Source organism: Bufo bufo, chromosome 4 (genome assembly GCF_905171765.1).
Source record: "Bufo bufo chromosome 4, aBufBuf1.1, whole genome shotgun sequence".
NCBI classification, from domain to species: Eukaryota; Metazoa; Chordata; class Amphibia; order Anura; family Bufonidae; genus Bufo; species Bufo bufo.
The window spans coordinates 96400562-96416648 of NC_053392.1; the positions used below are offsets into that span (position 1 = coordinate 96400562).

A 16087-nucleotide genomic window follows, 5' to 3' on the forward strand; every position below is an offset into this window, starting at 1 on the left:
TCCCAATAGTAAAAACATTGGTGGCGCAGTGCGCCCCCCCCTCCCCCAGTTCTAATCATTGGTGGCAGTGGCCACAGGATCCCCTCTCCCCTGCTCCTCCGATCGGAGCCCCAGCAGTGTAAGCCTGGGGCTCCGATCGGTTACCATGGCAGCCAGGACGCTATTGAAGCCCTGGCTGCCATAGTCAGCTCCATGCTGCTGTGTGCACAGAGCACAGGGCAGCAGGGAGAGTGCGAGATCCTATTCACTCTGATAGAGATCTATCAGGGTGAATGGGACAAGGGTTCTAGTCCCTAAGGGGGCTAAAAGTTAGTAAAAAAAAAAAATTAAGTATAAATGAAAAAGATTTACAAAAAAAATAAAATAATACACGTTAACAATAAACATTAATTTTCAGCAGATTTGTGTAGGAAATTTTTTTTTTCCCTCAAAAATAAAAATACCCAGAATATCGGTATAAATTATCGGCTATCGGCCTGAAAGTTGACAAATTATCGGTATCGGCCCTAAAAAAATCAATATCGGTCGATCCCTAGTCATAAACATGGAAACGAGCAGTGTATAGTGTGAAGGAAAAATGAACCAAGCCAGCAAAGGTAGCAAAATGAACAACAATAATACATTAGTAAATGCCTTGTATTACCTTTCTCAACATGATAAATGCTATTTGCTGAAGAGAGACAACCCTTTTAAGAGAATTAGACACTGGACATCCCTTGCCATAGAGATAGACAACTTTACATGGAGAGAAGTCCACCTCCTGCACCATGTATTCTCCTTGCTGAATGTTTTTCTTTTTTCATTAACAAGTGATTTAATGTGTAAGTGGATAAATACCTGTGAACCATCAACATCTATATATTCTCCCGTTTAACAACTCCCTCTAATAAATAAATAAATAAATAAATAAATAAATATATATATATATATATATATAATTAAAAAAAAAATATCATTAAAATCAAATATACGGTAATACTTTATTTTTACACTAACACAAAAATCTATTAAAACCCATTAAAAACATAATGGAATTAATGGATTTTTGTGTTATTGTAACAATTTTACACCAATACGAGGGTTAGTAAGACCACAGTGTGCACCCATCTTTGTTTTTGTTATATTATATATGTACTGTTTATCACATCCACACATTTGCTATCCTGCGTAGGATGTCCATTGTGGTACTTTTAGTCCGCTGCAGGCATCCTCCATTGTATGCATTTTTGCTGGGGATTGCCATTAGCAGCGGACCACAAGTGCAGGATCTGCCCCCCCGTATAGATATACCACTGCATATGGGGGTTGAGCACTTCCTGCTTTTTAATACCACGCCAATTTGTAGTTTGTATATTGAATTTTTTGGAGGTGTAGAAACTCCTAGTCTGAATGTGCCTTTATTTCCATCTACAGGCAGCATTCTGGTGCACATGTGAGGCCCGGGCTATATCAGCCAGTCTTCAATAGGACTCGCAGACTCCTCCCATTGCTAGCATGGCTACATGCTGGAAGTAACTGGTGAGTTGTCTGAGTCGGACCTTACGCTCTGTAATTCGCCCACTGGCCCGTGGTATTGCCCGTACGGCACAGATAGGCGAGTGTTAGGTCCCGAGCTACTTGAGAAACCTTTGGCGCGGTGCTCGGGCTCAGACATGTCCTCCAAGCAGGATATGTTGGCTAATCTCTCAATTTTACACCAGTACGAGGGTTAGTAAGACCGCAGAGTGCACTTGTCTTTGTTTTTGTTATAGTATTTTTATTGTAACAATACAATAATATATTTGATATTGATAACCACTTTTTAGATATTAGAGGGATTGGTTATTTGTGAGAATATATAGGTGTCGATTATATTAAGAGTCTCTCTCTGAATAGGAGGGGCATCTGTTATATAGGTATTGACATGTGAACCATCATCTAGCAACAAAGCCCTCAGTCGGTGGGCGACTACCAGAACAGTCGCCCACTATACGCAAAAGCTCTGGATACAGGGGGATGAAATTTTATAAGAAATTTTAAAACTATATAACACAAACATTTGCTGGTAGCCTTGGTAACAGATAATTCGCTCTGAAAAATGTCTATGTCTTAAACAATAAAAAAAACAAAAAATAAAAAAACACGGCAAGAACGTGAGGCAGAAATGACCTGCTGTTTTACCACCGGCAGGAATGCAGAGCCTTTCAACTGTCAGGAAGAGGAACAGCTGAAGGTTGCACATGAATGAGAAAGAGCAGAAAATCAAATGATTCTTGTGCAGAAGTCGGAAAAAGCAGACAGGGAAAACCAGTAATTATAAGGGAAGGAAGATGCAAATTGAACAAATGAAAAGGCAATGGCTCCCAGACGGGCACTTTAGGTGAAGGAGATTTTCCCCTGCAGTATCAAAGTGACAGAAAGAGGTCTCCCGCTATTATCGAGACTCTCACCTATCAGCGAGAGGAATGGGCTAGTGTGCGGAATGCACATTATTTATCTCTCATATCCATCTGTACAGAGAGATGGATACTATGGCATTTACCATTGTAGGCACACTGAAGGGTTAACAAAAAATGTGATCTGCCAGTTAAAACTAGATAGTAAAACAGCTCCTTTTTTGTAACCTTTTTTTTATTTTCTGATTACAGATTTATTTCCTCTATTTCCGGAACATGATTAAGGGGGCGGCCATCTTACCAGAGCTGTTCTGAACAGCATTTAGAGAGCATTTCAAAATTGCTTTACGGCAGCCCCGTTGGCCATAGACACAATGGTCTGGAGGGGACCTCACTGACTTCTATGGGGGAGTCTTCTAGGCATGCTCTGTGACCTGAGGGAGGAGATAAGCTGCGATATCACCTACTGTGAATGGTGGACCCTGTGTTGTCTGTACACGGAGGTGAAATAATGAGGCTGTAACGTTAACCAGGTAACTGCAGCAAAGTGATCGGTACAGACCCAGAAGTGGCGCCCAGTATTACGATTAGTGGCCAGTGAGAAAACTGCAGGGTTTTGAAAGCATATACCATCATTGTCAGATCAGTGGTGCCAAACTCCTAGGACCCACACGCTTCTGGGGCCACAGCCAGTGATTCTGGTAGCTGGAACAGAATACAGGTCCAAGTCTGCACCTAGCCTAAGAAATTATCAGACTACAAAGACAGCAACTGCCTGAAATAATTCTATAATCAAACAAGCTATACCATAAAGGAAAGCTTACAGCAGCCTGTATTCTGTATCTTGCCATGCAGGTCCTGTCCTGTGCTGAGTTACCACCGATTTGAGCACTTAGGGGGTCATTAAAGGGGTATTCCCATTATCTGTGATGGGAATACCCCTTTAACACTGGCATATACTAACGATACGATAACACTGTGGGAATACCCTTTTAATTGTAGCTTTTTTAAGATCTGGACAAAACATATGCTAGGTATGTCTTCTTTTGTATTTTAACGTCCTGTTTTGAGTGTTAAAGGGATTATGTTGGATAAGCTATTGATGACGTATCCTCAGGATAGGTCATCAATATCACATCAGCGGGGCTCTGACTCCTAGAACCCCCGCAAATTAGCTGGTTTCGGGAAGCTGCGGCTCTTACCGAAGCTCTGTGGCCTCCCAGCAGCTTACCAAGCACAAAGCCGTACATGGTATAGCGGCTGTGCTTGGTATTGCAGCTCCGCCCCATTGACATGAATGGAGAGGAGCGGCAACTAGGCCAGGTGACCGATGCACGGTGATGTCACATGGCCTAAAAAGTGGCTGCAGCACTCGTGGAGCACCAAGCATCTTCAAACAGTTGGTCGGCAGGGGTCCTGGGTGTACTGAGGATAGGTATTCAATATCTTTTCCTGGATAACCCCTTTAATGTAGTATGAGGACAAGGATTAATGGTACATTGGATTGGATTAGAAACTCTTCTCAGCTACTAGAAGTGCTGGGCAGCTCTCCTCCAGAGGTAGCGCGCCCTCCGACTTCCTGTACATGACATTCCCTCACAGCTTCCATAACTAACTCTAAGGTCTCGTTCACACTTCAGTAAGTCACAGACCTGTGCTGTTCATGTACTCCGCAGACAGCACACCTACCCACTGATTTGTAGGTGTTTGTTCACACATTAGTAGTACCTCCGATTGTGGGTCAGTGGAAAAACATGGAGACATGCACTACTTTGGTCCGTGATGCAGACCCTTTTCACGAACCATAGGTAGGAGATGCCCTAGGAATTCACTTTCAGCCTAGCAGTGTCTGTGGAATATAGGTGACACACGGATGGGAAAAAACAGACACACGGATCAAACACAGATTATTCATCGACATCTTCACAGATGAAACACGGATGGATTTTCCAAGGATGTCATAACGGATACGTAAATGTGAACGAGGCCTAAGTGGACTCCATACTGGGCTCCAAACCAGCAATCAGACTGGACAACTGAGAAATAACGAAGCGTCTTACCTCTGCGGCCCGGATAAATGTGAGGGTAATATTCATAGTAAAGATCTGGCTGGTCGAGGTTTTTAAATGGTTCAAACTCCATCTCTGCGTTTTGAAAAAGTCCAAGCTTCACCAATAAGGACAACCGGAGAAACCAAAGCTGGAAGACACATCAATATCAGGTCAGTCACTAGTTACTGATACTATGGCTTTACATGGCTGCTGGGTGTCATGTCTGCCCCAAGCCTGAAGGTAGGGCATTTGCCTGCTTGTTTTTAGCTTTCCTCTTTTCCTCTGTACAATGATGGGTGTTCCTCCTCAGTCACCTTCTATTAAAAATTACATTTTGTTACATGGACCATACCCCATACCAAGCTGGATCTACATTAATGGAGTATTTCTGGAATTACTCTGAATTTTAACATATATGCTCATGTACATCTTCTCCATGCTATTTCTTTTTTAATTTGGACTCTCCTGACCCGTTTCCACCATGTAGACAAATCCCTTTAGTTTCCATAATGTATGTACCACTTCGTGTTGCTGTATCCAACCAAACCCATGATGCACTTCTCCTTCCTCTGCCACAGCTCCAGCCCCGCCTTTAACGCCCAGCTAGTTTATAGCTCCTCCCATCCATCTAGTTACATAGACACTACCCTATCACTGCCCCTAACACCCAGCTAGTTTATAGCTCCTCCCACCAGCTAGTTGCATAGACACTCCCCCATCACTGCCCCTAACACCCAGCTAGTTTATAGCTCCTCCCACCAGCTAGTTACATTGACACTCCTCCATCACTTCCCCTAACACCCAGCTAGTTTATAGCTCCTCCCACCAGCTAGTTACATAGACACTTCCCTATCACTGCCCCTGTTGCTGCTCTAACTGCCAATGGACATGATATCACAGGAAATAAGGCTACTTTCACACTAGCGTTGTTTGAATCCAGCGTTCAATTTTGACACCGGAACTGCCCGCCGGATCCGGAAAAAACGGATTACATTTGAATCCTGATCAGGATTTTGATCACAATGAAAAAATGCATTGGAAAAAAACGGATCCGCCATTTATGGACTTTCGGGTTTAACATGCAAAAGCCGGATTCGGTTTGACGGAACACACGGCGCCGGATCCGGGGTTAATGCAAGTCAATGGGAAAAAGGCCGGATCCGGCGTTCAGTCAAAGTGTTCCGGATTTTTGGCCGGAGGTAAAAATACTGCATGCTACGGTTTTCTGAAAAGCCTGATCAGTCAAAAAGACTGAACTGAAGACATCCTGATGCATCCTGAACGGATTAGGCTAGTTTCACACTTTCGGCAGGACAGATCCGACATACTGTTCACCATGTTGGATCCGTCCTGCGGCTGTTTCGCCGTGATCCCGGGCCGCCGCTCCGTCCCCATTGACTATAATGGGGACGGGGGTAGAGCTCCGGCGCAGCACGGCGGTGCACGGAGAAAGCCGCCGGACTAAAAAACCTGACATGCAGTAATTTTAGTCCGGCGGCCTTAAGCCGTGCACCACCGTGCTGCGCCGGAGCTCCGCCCCCGTCCCCATTATAGTCAATGGGGACGGAGCAGCGGCCCGGGGGCACGGCGAAACAGCCACAGGACGGATCCGACATGGTGAACAGCATGTCGGATCCGTCCTGCCGCAAGTGTGAAAGTACCCTAACTCTCCATTCAGAATGCATTAGGATAAAACTGATCAGTTCTTTTCTGGATTTGAGCCCTTAGGACGGAACTCAGCGCCGGAAAAGAAAAACGCTAGTGTGAAAGTAGCCTAAGGCTACTTTCACACTAGCGTTGTTTGAATCTGGCGTTCAATTCTGACACCGGAACTGCCCGCCGGATCCGTAAAAACGTGTGAAAACGGATTACATTTGAATCCTGATCAGGATTTTGATCACAATGAAAAAATGCATTGGAAAAAACGGATCCGCCATTTATGGACTTTTTCGGGTTTAACATGCAAAAGCCAGTTCTGGTTTGACGGAACACACGGCGCCGACTCCGGCGTTAATGCAAGTCAATGGGAAAAAGGCCGGATCCGGCGTTCAAAGTGTTCCGGATTTTTGGCCGGAGGTAAAAATACAACATGCTACGGTTTTCTGAAAAGCCTGATCAGTCAAAAAGACTGAACTGAAGACATCCTGATGCATCCTGAACGGATTGCTCTCCATTCAGAATGCATGGGGATATGCCTGATCAGTTCTTTTCCGGATTTGAGCCCCTAGGACGGAACTCAGCGCCGGAAAAGAAAAACGCTAGTGTGAAAGTAGCCTAAGAAAGAGCTGCATGGACAGCCCAGAATGGAAGACAACAAAATGATGAGAGGATGAGAGATTTACTAACATAGGTTTGAAAAATATTATATTTACAGCTTTTTTTCATTTTTGAAGGAAAATTGAAGGGGATTTTAGGCTGAGGCTACACAGCAACTTTGGCTGGGATACTTGAAGGGGTTATCCAAGACTATAAAAATGTCCCCCATGTGCCGGGCCCCTCACAATGAATATAATTACCTGGCTCCCCTCACCGCTGTTGGTGCTTCTCCTTGTGTGCGGATGAAAACATCCGGTGTCGGGGGGAGCAGCCAATGGCAGGCAGGGACGGGGATGAGCCTAACTAGCATCACCCGCGATGCTAGGGAGACTTGTCCCCGTTCCCTCCTGCCATTGGCTGCTCCACCCGACACCGGATGTTTTCATCCGCGCACGGGGATGCGGGGACCAGGAGCGGCGCAGGGAGCGAGGCAAGTAGATTCAATGGGAGGGGCCCGGCATATAGGGGACAAATTTCATAGTCTAGAATAACCCCTGCAAGTAATTAACCTGATTGGGGTAGAGTTGGGACAAGAAAGTTGCTGTAACCCAGCAGGGTTGGATTTCTTGCAGCATCCAGCTTGTGGTAACGTGCTGTATCAATTCCTCGGGGCTTTCAAGATCTCTGTTTGCTGTAATCAACAGCAACTATCATTGTTTATTTCTCTGTGGATAATCATCTGTCTTGGTCAAGTGATTTTTATCCACAGATTCCTACTGAATGAGGGAGGAGACCTGTTAATCAAGCAGTGCCAGGTAAGGAAAAGCAAGCGGGGAACGCCCAGTTGACACTTCTGCCCGTGCCTGCCTCTAATAAAAAAATATATAATAATTCGCCCTCAATACAATTAACTACATTGTAATTCAAACTACACATTTTACATCCACAGTATATGATTCATGCTGCAGATTTCACCCTTCGCAATGCATACTGTGAAATTCAAGACAAATCCACAGAAAAATCCACATGTAACTAACGCAGATCTGGCCACGAATTTGTAGTGGATTTTCACCCTGTGTGGCCATACTCAGAGTGTCTAATGAGATCAGTGGCACTGGTACAATGTATTTATACCGCTAGAAAATACAAAGGGGTCTTGATGAGGTTTGACAAGTGTAGAGTCACTTAAGGGTATGTTAAAACCGTGCTGCGTGCAGCGGTATTTCATTCTGCAAAATGCTGGTCCTCACTCAGGAAACCAGATAGACCCCATCATAGTAAATAGGATCTGGCAGACGCCAACGGTGTCTGGCATATGCCCGATCCGGCAATTCTGGTATTATGTTTCAATGCTGGAATAGAACACCAGACTCAGGCGCCAGTCTGAATCGAACCTAATACCAAGACAGCAACTCCCTGTAATTCTACAATCAAACATCTCCTTCTGCTGTGCTAGCTGTACTATAAGGGAAGGTTACAGCAGCCTGTATTCTGCATGTTATAAAACTGTCTGTGCTGGCTGAATAAAGTTCATCTTACCACAAGAAATGTACTAAGCTAGAAATGTAGGTTCCCTTTAAGGGTTGACTACTGCTTTATATCGCTAGTAGTTGGCACTCAGCCCACTGAAACAGCTCCACTATTGCCCTTGGGCTGCGTCTGGTATTGCAACTCAGTCCCAATCAAGGGAGTAATGGTGAGCTGTAATATCAGTCACAGTACTTTGGTCACAGTCACTTGGCAGCTGAAGACATCTGTGTTGGTCCCATGTTCATATGTGCTCGCATTGCTGAGAAAAATGATCTTCTAATATATGCAAATGAGTCTCTAGGAGCAACAGGGGCGTTGACGTTACTCCTAGTCTGTTCAGGATCCCATATCTGCATCAGAGTGGGAAGCGGCTGGTTACCAACAGTGTTTCTTGCTCTGCAGGTCCTGTCCTGTGTTACCATCGATTTGAATGGGCATTGTGTAATACTTTATTTCCGCCTTGGTGGCACTTCAGGGAAATGGAGCACTTACTGTTTTCACCTGATCGCTGTGGTCCCAACATGAGGACACCTTGTGATCAACATATTGTTAAAAGGACTCTTCTAACAGGTAGGACCAAAGCGGAGAGCCCCATTCAGTTATTTAGAAAGATAAAAACACTTACCAAGAACATGTCAGCACCATCAAAATGGACCTCATTTATGAAAACCAATGCTGAAAAAAAAATAAACGGAGGTGCCACCTCTGCCGGCCAGTTAGATCAGAGCCCACCACAAAAATATGACAGCTAAAGCCTAACCGGGTGCTGCTGTAGACAACACCTCCATTATTCTTTACACAATTAGCGCTTTCCTTCAAGCAATAAATAGCGTTCTCACCTGCAGCGAGTCGGTGGTGTGGTTGGTCGGCTGACCGCTCTTGCCATACCCTTGCCCGTGGGCATTCAGAAGCCTCCCACTCAGGTCAACTGCCGCCCGCCAATTCTTACTATTCTGTGGGAAGAGAACGAAAGATAGCAACTAATAAATGATGCGAATAAAATGCTCAGCTGCTTCATTTGCTTGAAGCGGCTCGATCTAGTCATCAGTAATGATGACAAGGTCAGTAAAGATGGCCAGGAAAGCCGCGATGTCATTTGTCAAAGCTGTACGTATAATTAGGCAGTAAGTGAAGCCAAGCATGAGGCGCTGTTTAGAGCGAGCAGAAGACACCAACAACATTACAAACAGTACACCCCCCCTTCATTTTCAGAGCTGTTAATGGCCTACATTTTACAGAGGGTGAAATAAGGTGCAGGCTGCATATATTATGGGGGGGGGGGGAGCGCAGCATTTTTTCATATGCCTAGGAATGAATTTAATAAAAGGAACTGAGCGAACTTAAAGGATAACTGTCATATTTTCATAAAAAAAAAAAATCAATTTTAGCAAATGTTACTGCTGCAGCAGCATTATGCATAAAGCAATCTTTAGTTTCTTCACTTACCACTGTTTTCCTTGAGTTTTCCCCTTAGTTACGGCTGTTTTGAATCCTACAATATGAAGATCTTACCAAGATGGCTCCTCTGCCAGTTCTCTGAGGCCAAAACTGCATTCCCTCAGGTTACATACAAACTGCCAATAAGATTGGATTACTGAGAGACACGCCTCCTCACTCTGAAGCCTAATGCAGGCATGCAGTGCGAAGGACCACCCCTCTATCTTCCTAGTGGGAGACAGATGAGCCATAGCAACGGTCTTTTAAGGGAGCAGTGGAAAGGGACAGGAGACATTATAGCTGTTATTATAAGGTAGTTATAGATCTTTTGGCAATCATTGACAGGCTAACTCAGGTATACATGCCTAGCTCTAATAAACTAGCAAATAAAAAAAAAAATGACAGTTATCCTTTAAGGCATTTTTACTTAATAAATAGCATTATAAATCACTGAGGGACATAACATGACTTTGAAAGACATTCCTCACATACACTGGCCAGCCGTAACCTTAAAGGGATCTCCAGAACTTAGATATTGATTGCCTACCATAGGACAAATGATCACCATCAGATTGGCGGGAGTTAGGCACCTGGTACCCCCACCGATCAAGGTGTTTTGGGCATCCGAAAACTGCAGAGTGGATGGAACCAGAAGCAGAAGGTGCTTCAAGTGAACGAGAGCATAGCTGCAGGAAATTACAGAGTGATGGAGCCTTCTGTCCACTATATACTTTCCAGCACCTGCCCGAAAGAGCTGATCGGTGAGGGAGGTGGACCCCCACCGATCTAATATTGATGACCCATTCTGAAGATAGGCTATCAATATCTAAAACCACTGAAGTGAAAAACAGACAAACTTGTGACAATGGCATCTGAAGTGGGAAGGCTACCCGTACATAATGTAGTCCAGCAGCGCATTGTCTACACCTACGGGTAGCATGTACAGGGACGGCACAGCAATTAGCGGTGATCCGCAAGCAGATCTTATCGTCTATGGGCAGATTTCAACAGCAAGTGGACAGTCAATTCTTGAAGTTGATGTTCTGGGCAAAACGAGCAAGCATATGGATTACAGGGCTGAGTTCCAAATATTAATGCTTAGATGACTGGGTCACAGCAGGTTTTGTGGGGTGTTCTCGGTATGCAAAGGTTAGTACCTACCAAAAGAAGCCCAAGGGAGGACAACTGGTGAAACGGGGACATGATAACTGGTGAAACGGGGACATGATAGCTCAATTCCAAAAAGGTTTGGATGCCATGTAAAATGTAAAAAAAAAAAAAAATGATTTTTAAATCTCATGAACCCATATTTTATTCACAATAGAACACATATCAAAATGCCCCAGCCTGGCTCTCACTTGGAGCCATGGAAGTCACTCAGCCGCTAAATATTTGGCCCAATTGGTTTCCCCACATCTTACCTTATTGCCACTATTGAAAAACCCTCTACTTCCCCCAGGATATGACTCACCAGTATCGTTAAGGTTCAGGACAAATAATGGACTCACTAAGGTCTACCACCTCCTTTCCACTTATAACCTTCCTACAGAGATTATTTGAGCTCCCGTCTAAGGCTACTTTCACACTTGCAGCAGAGTGATCCGGATTCGGCAAAACGTATGCCAACTGATGGCATTTGTAAGACTGATCAGGATCCTGATCAGTCATAAAAATGCCTGATCAGTAAAAAAAATAAAAATGCATTGAATCTGGTATTTTGAATGCCGGATCCGACACTAATACATTCCTATGGAGAAAAAAACGCCGGATCCGGCATTTAGGCAAGTCTTCTGTTTTTTGGCCAGAGATAAAACTGTAGCATGCTGCGGTTTTATCTTTTGCCTGATCAGTCAAAATGACTGAACTGAAGACATCCTGAACGGATTGCTCTCCATTCAGAATGCATGGGGATATACCTGATCAGTTCTTTTCTGGCATTGAGCCCTTTTGACGGAACTCAGTAAAAAGTACCCTTAAAAAACTCTCTTAGAACTTTCCTCTTCTGAATTGTACCGACTGCCACCCAGATGCTAGGGTCCCTATTACACAAATGTACTCAAACCTAGTCCACACCTCTTATAGAACCCAATTTTCCTAGGTTTCCAACTGGGAATCAGATCTAGGCTTAACTCAATTGGATGAGCAATGGAAACAAATTTGGGAATCCACCAGTAGGAGTGCCCAAAACACTAATGCTTGGAGTATCTTTTAAAGTGCTATTCCGCTGGTATTTAGACCCATCCAGGATAGCCTAATGCAGTACTGGGCTACTCCTCCAACTGTTTTAGAGGCTGTCAATTATTAGGTGTTAGGGAACATATATGGTGGGCCTGTCGCAGGGTAATAAGACATTGGGGAGATTTATCAAATCTGGTGCAAAGGAAAACAGACTGAGTTGCTCATAGCAACCAATCAGATTCTACCTTACATTTTTTAAAGGAGCTCTGAAAAATTAAAAGGTGGAATCTGATTGGTTGCAATAGACAACTAAGCTAGTTCTACTTTAGTTTGTACCTTTGGATTGGGGCTACCTTCTCATCAATTTAGTAACTGGTTATAACCTCTGGAAAGATCATTGGGAAACACTACTTAAGTAGGAGGCTCCTGAGACTGATCGGCTTTTTCTTCCTGGCTACTAAACAGACCCTAGCAGCTGCCTAGAAGAAACACAACATTTTTCTGAAGTTAAGATGATTAGACTTCTATATGATTAACGAAAAAGCAACCTGTATACTGGCTGGCTAATTGACAGGATACGATCTTGGAGGTCAGTACACAGGTTAGTTTTGCGTTAATCATATAGAAGTCTAATCATCTTAACTTTCTTCTAGACAGCTGCTATGGTCTGTTTAGTTCTTGGTTCAACTTATCTATTGCAGGCCAACAAAGTGGTTCTCTACTTTCTGTGGGTTGTACACTTATGCCATAAAATGCCCAAGCACATCTGCCATCCTGCGAGAACTACCCCCCCACCTTTTCTCCCTAGTTTATCTTCTGTATAGGCCGTTCAGGTTATCTGTCATTCCAGTCTTCCTGCTTTATCCACCGTCTACTGGTGAAAGGTGGCCATCCCCCCATCCCCCTCCTTACCATTCCCCTTAACACCTATTCTTCTAGTTGGCTGCACCGACCTCTCTAGGAGGTCTCTACTACGATTTTCATCATTACAAGACTCTTGCTTTGGACATTGTTTCTTTTACTTATTATGCCAAGACTGACTTACTTCCTGAGACTTGTTTCTTGTCCCTTTTCTCATTTAATACTGTGCTTAAAGGGGTTCTGCACTTTGTTTAAACTGATGATCTATCCTCTGGATAGAGCATCAGCATCTGTTCGGTGGAGATCAGACACCCGGGACCCCCGCTGATTAGCTGTTTGAGAAGGCAGCGGCGCTCCAGGAACAGTATTAGGAAGTCTGTCCCACTGTACATACCATGTGGCCAAAAACACTTGTAGCCCTGCTGTGTGGCACACTATCACTAAGTGGCTGCTAATTTTGAAACACAAAAGGACAGACTTAAAAAAAGGTATTCCAAGATTTAAAATACTAATGACCTATCCTCGAGATAGGTCATTCGTGTCTGATCGGTGGGGGTCCTGAATGGGCCGGAGGAGTGGTGCCTAGGCCATGTGACCGATGAACATGACATCACTCAGCCTAACGAAAGCAGCAAGAAGACCGCGGCACTACTGCAGGCGTTGCTGCCTTCTCAAACAGCTTATCGGCAGGGATTCTGTGTATCGGACTTGGAAAACCCCTTTAACACACCGGTACAGAATTAAGAAATGGCTTTAACAGACTTTACAGAAGAGGGTGATGAGTTTCCAGTATAGGTGGATCACAGCATGGGGAAGCAGGAATACAATGTAGAAAGACTTCCCTTCTGCTGGAACTTTGGTAAGAAAAGAATCGGCACCTCTGGTCAAAATCACTGTTATTGTGAGCAGTTAAGTTGAAGATTAAATGCTCTCCAAAAAGGTATAAAGTTAGAGATGACACTTTCCCTTTGTATTTTAAATAAACACTATTTTTTATTTTCATCTTTTACATTTTCAAAATAACAAAAATGAAAAAAAGAGGCTAAAGCAAAACTTTGGGCACCCTGCATGGTTAGTACCTAGTAGCACACAGTTTGGCAACTATCACATATTGTAAACACTTTTTGTAGCCAGCCAAGGCTTCAAATCTTGTTTGAGGGATTTTCATCCATTCTTCCTTGCAAAAGTCTTCCAGTTCTGTGAGATTCCTGGGCCGTCTTGCATGCATTGCTCTTTTGAGGTCTATCCACAGATTATTAATGATGTTCAGATCAGGGGACTGTGAGGGCCAGGGTAAAACCTTCAGCTTGTGCCTTTTAGGGTAGTCTATTGTGGATTTTGGGGTGTGTTTTGGATGATTATCCATTTGTAGAAGCCATGCTCTTTTCAACTTAAGCTATTTTATTTTTATTTTTTACAGCTGGTGTTATGTTTGCTTCCAGAATTTGCTGGATTCTCTTTGAATCCATTCTTCCGTCTACCAGTGAAATGTTCCCCGTGCTATTGGCTGCAACACAGCCCCAAAGCATGATTGATCCACCCCCATGCTTAATGGTTATAGGGGTGTTCTTTTCATGAAACATACCTTTTCTCATTGCGGCCAAAGAGAAGGCAGGAGAAGTTTTCTTCTGATGACTCTTCCATTAAAAAGGCAGGGGAGTAACTACCATAGAGGCAGACCATGCGACTGCTATGGGGCCCAGGGCAAGTGGGGGCTCAGTCTTAGTTGGGAATATTTACTCTTCTACTGGAGGTGAAAACTTGGTCAGGACTCTACCATTTAAAAGGAACAACTGTTAGCAAATGAGGCAGTGGAAAAATGGCCCAAGGGTCATTCAAAAGGGTTTAGGCAGAAACCCTTCTGTCCTGTGTGGGGGGACTGGTTTGAACCTTGCTATGGGGCCCTTACTTCTCTATGTACGCCACCGCATGAAGGCCATATATGTGCAGGTGTTGCTGAACAGTAGAACAACGTACCATAACTCCAGAGTCTTCTAAATCTACTTAAAGGTCTTTTGCAGTCAATCGGGGCAATTCTACGAGCAGCTGTTTGAAATGTTTCTTGGTCTTCCAGACCTTCTCTTGACCTCCATTCTTCTTGTTAACTGCCATATCTTAATTACATTTCGAACTGAGTAAATGGCAACCTGAAAATGCTTTGTTATCCTCTTATAGCCTTCTCTTGATTTGTGGGCCTCAACCATTTTTATTTTCAGAGTGTTAGGCAGCTGCTGTTTTTTGGTACAAGGTTAGAGGAGTCTGGGTATTTATAAAGCTTTGAATTTGCACCACCGGGCCTTTCATAATGATGATTGTGAAGAAGGCTTAACCCTAACAGGCGATATAAGTTGTGCGAGACCTCGGTCAAAGTTATCTGAGCGCTCAAATATCCTTCTCCCTTCTCTTTTTTCACTCTAAAATAATAAACTGATATTGCTTAAAATGTTAAAGTGTGTTTCATCTTCAAATTTTATGCTTGCTTAACTGTTCACATCAACAGTAATGATGACCAGGGATGCCCAAACTTTTGCATGCTACTGTACATAGAACGAAGAAAAGCAAACGAGAAAGAGAGCAAGATAGAAAAGAGAGAGAGAGAGAGAGAGAGAGAGAGAGAGAGAGAGAGAGAGAGAGAGAGAGAGAGAGAGAGAGAGAGAGAGAGAGAGAGAAAAAAAAAAAAAAAAAAAAAAAAAAAGAGCAAAAGAGAGCAAGCGTGAAAAATAGCAAAAGACAGCGATCGAGAAAAATAACAAGAGAGAGCGAGAAAAAGAGCGAAGGAGAGCGAGCCAGAAAAAATAGCAAAGGAGAGAGAAAGAAAGAGAGAGCAAGTGAGAAAGAGAGCAAAAGAGACCATGCGAGAAAGAATGAGAGAGAGCATGCGAGAAAGAGAGAGCGAGTGAGAAAAAGACCAGACAGAGGAAAAGAGGGCAATCATGAAAGAGCGAGAAGTGATAGAAATGTTGTTACAAAAAATTTGTGAAAGTAAGAAAAAAATGAAATCTGAAGGATGTGTTCTTTACATGGCTGCAGCAGGGGAAAGATGATTTAGGTCGCTGAAACTGGCTGTAACAGAGCTACGTGCGAGCAGCTGTTGCGCAGTCATTTTAGAACATGAGCGCACGTACCAGTGCTACAAGCGCTCTGCTAAGGGATGTGGAATAAATGGAGAGAAATCCTAAAATCTCACCATCACCACAAGGAGCATCAAGCATAGAAACTGCTCTAGCAAAAATGGTCTGTTCTGCTCATAGTAACCAATCAGATTGCTCCGCTCATTTTCAGGCCTGCTCTGTATAAATGAAAGGTGAAATCCGATTGGTTGCCATAGGCAAAAGACATGTTTCTTTCAAGAGGTCCAAAACCCACTGTGTACATCATACATCAGGAAGTGTTTATGTG

General features: G+C 43.7%; 1 protein-coding gene across 2 annotated transcripts in view; it reads right to left on the bottom strand.

The window, feature by feature from the left end:
- The window catches only part of TRAPPC12 (trafficking protein particle complex subunit 12), a 115845-nt gene that overhangs the window by 60203 nt on the left and 39555 nt on the right, over positions 1-16087 (bottom strand). For both annotated transcript variants that reach the window (XM_040427555.1, XM_040427556.1), the window contains exons 4-5: positions 9052-9165; positions 4436-4574 (exon numbers count right to left, since the gene is read on the bottom strand). In XM_040427555.1, the coding sequence (XP_040283489.1) occupies positions 4436-4574; positions 9052-9165 (253 nt within the window). The remainder of the gene's footprint in view (positions 1-4435; positions 4575-9051; positions 9166-16087) is intronic.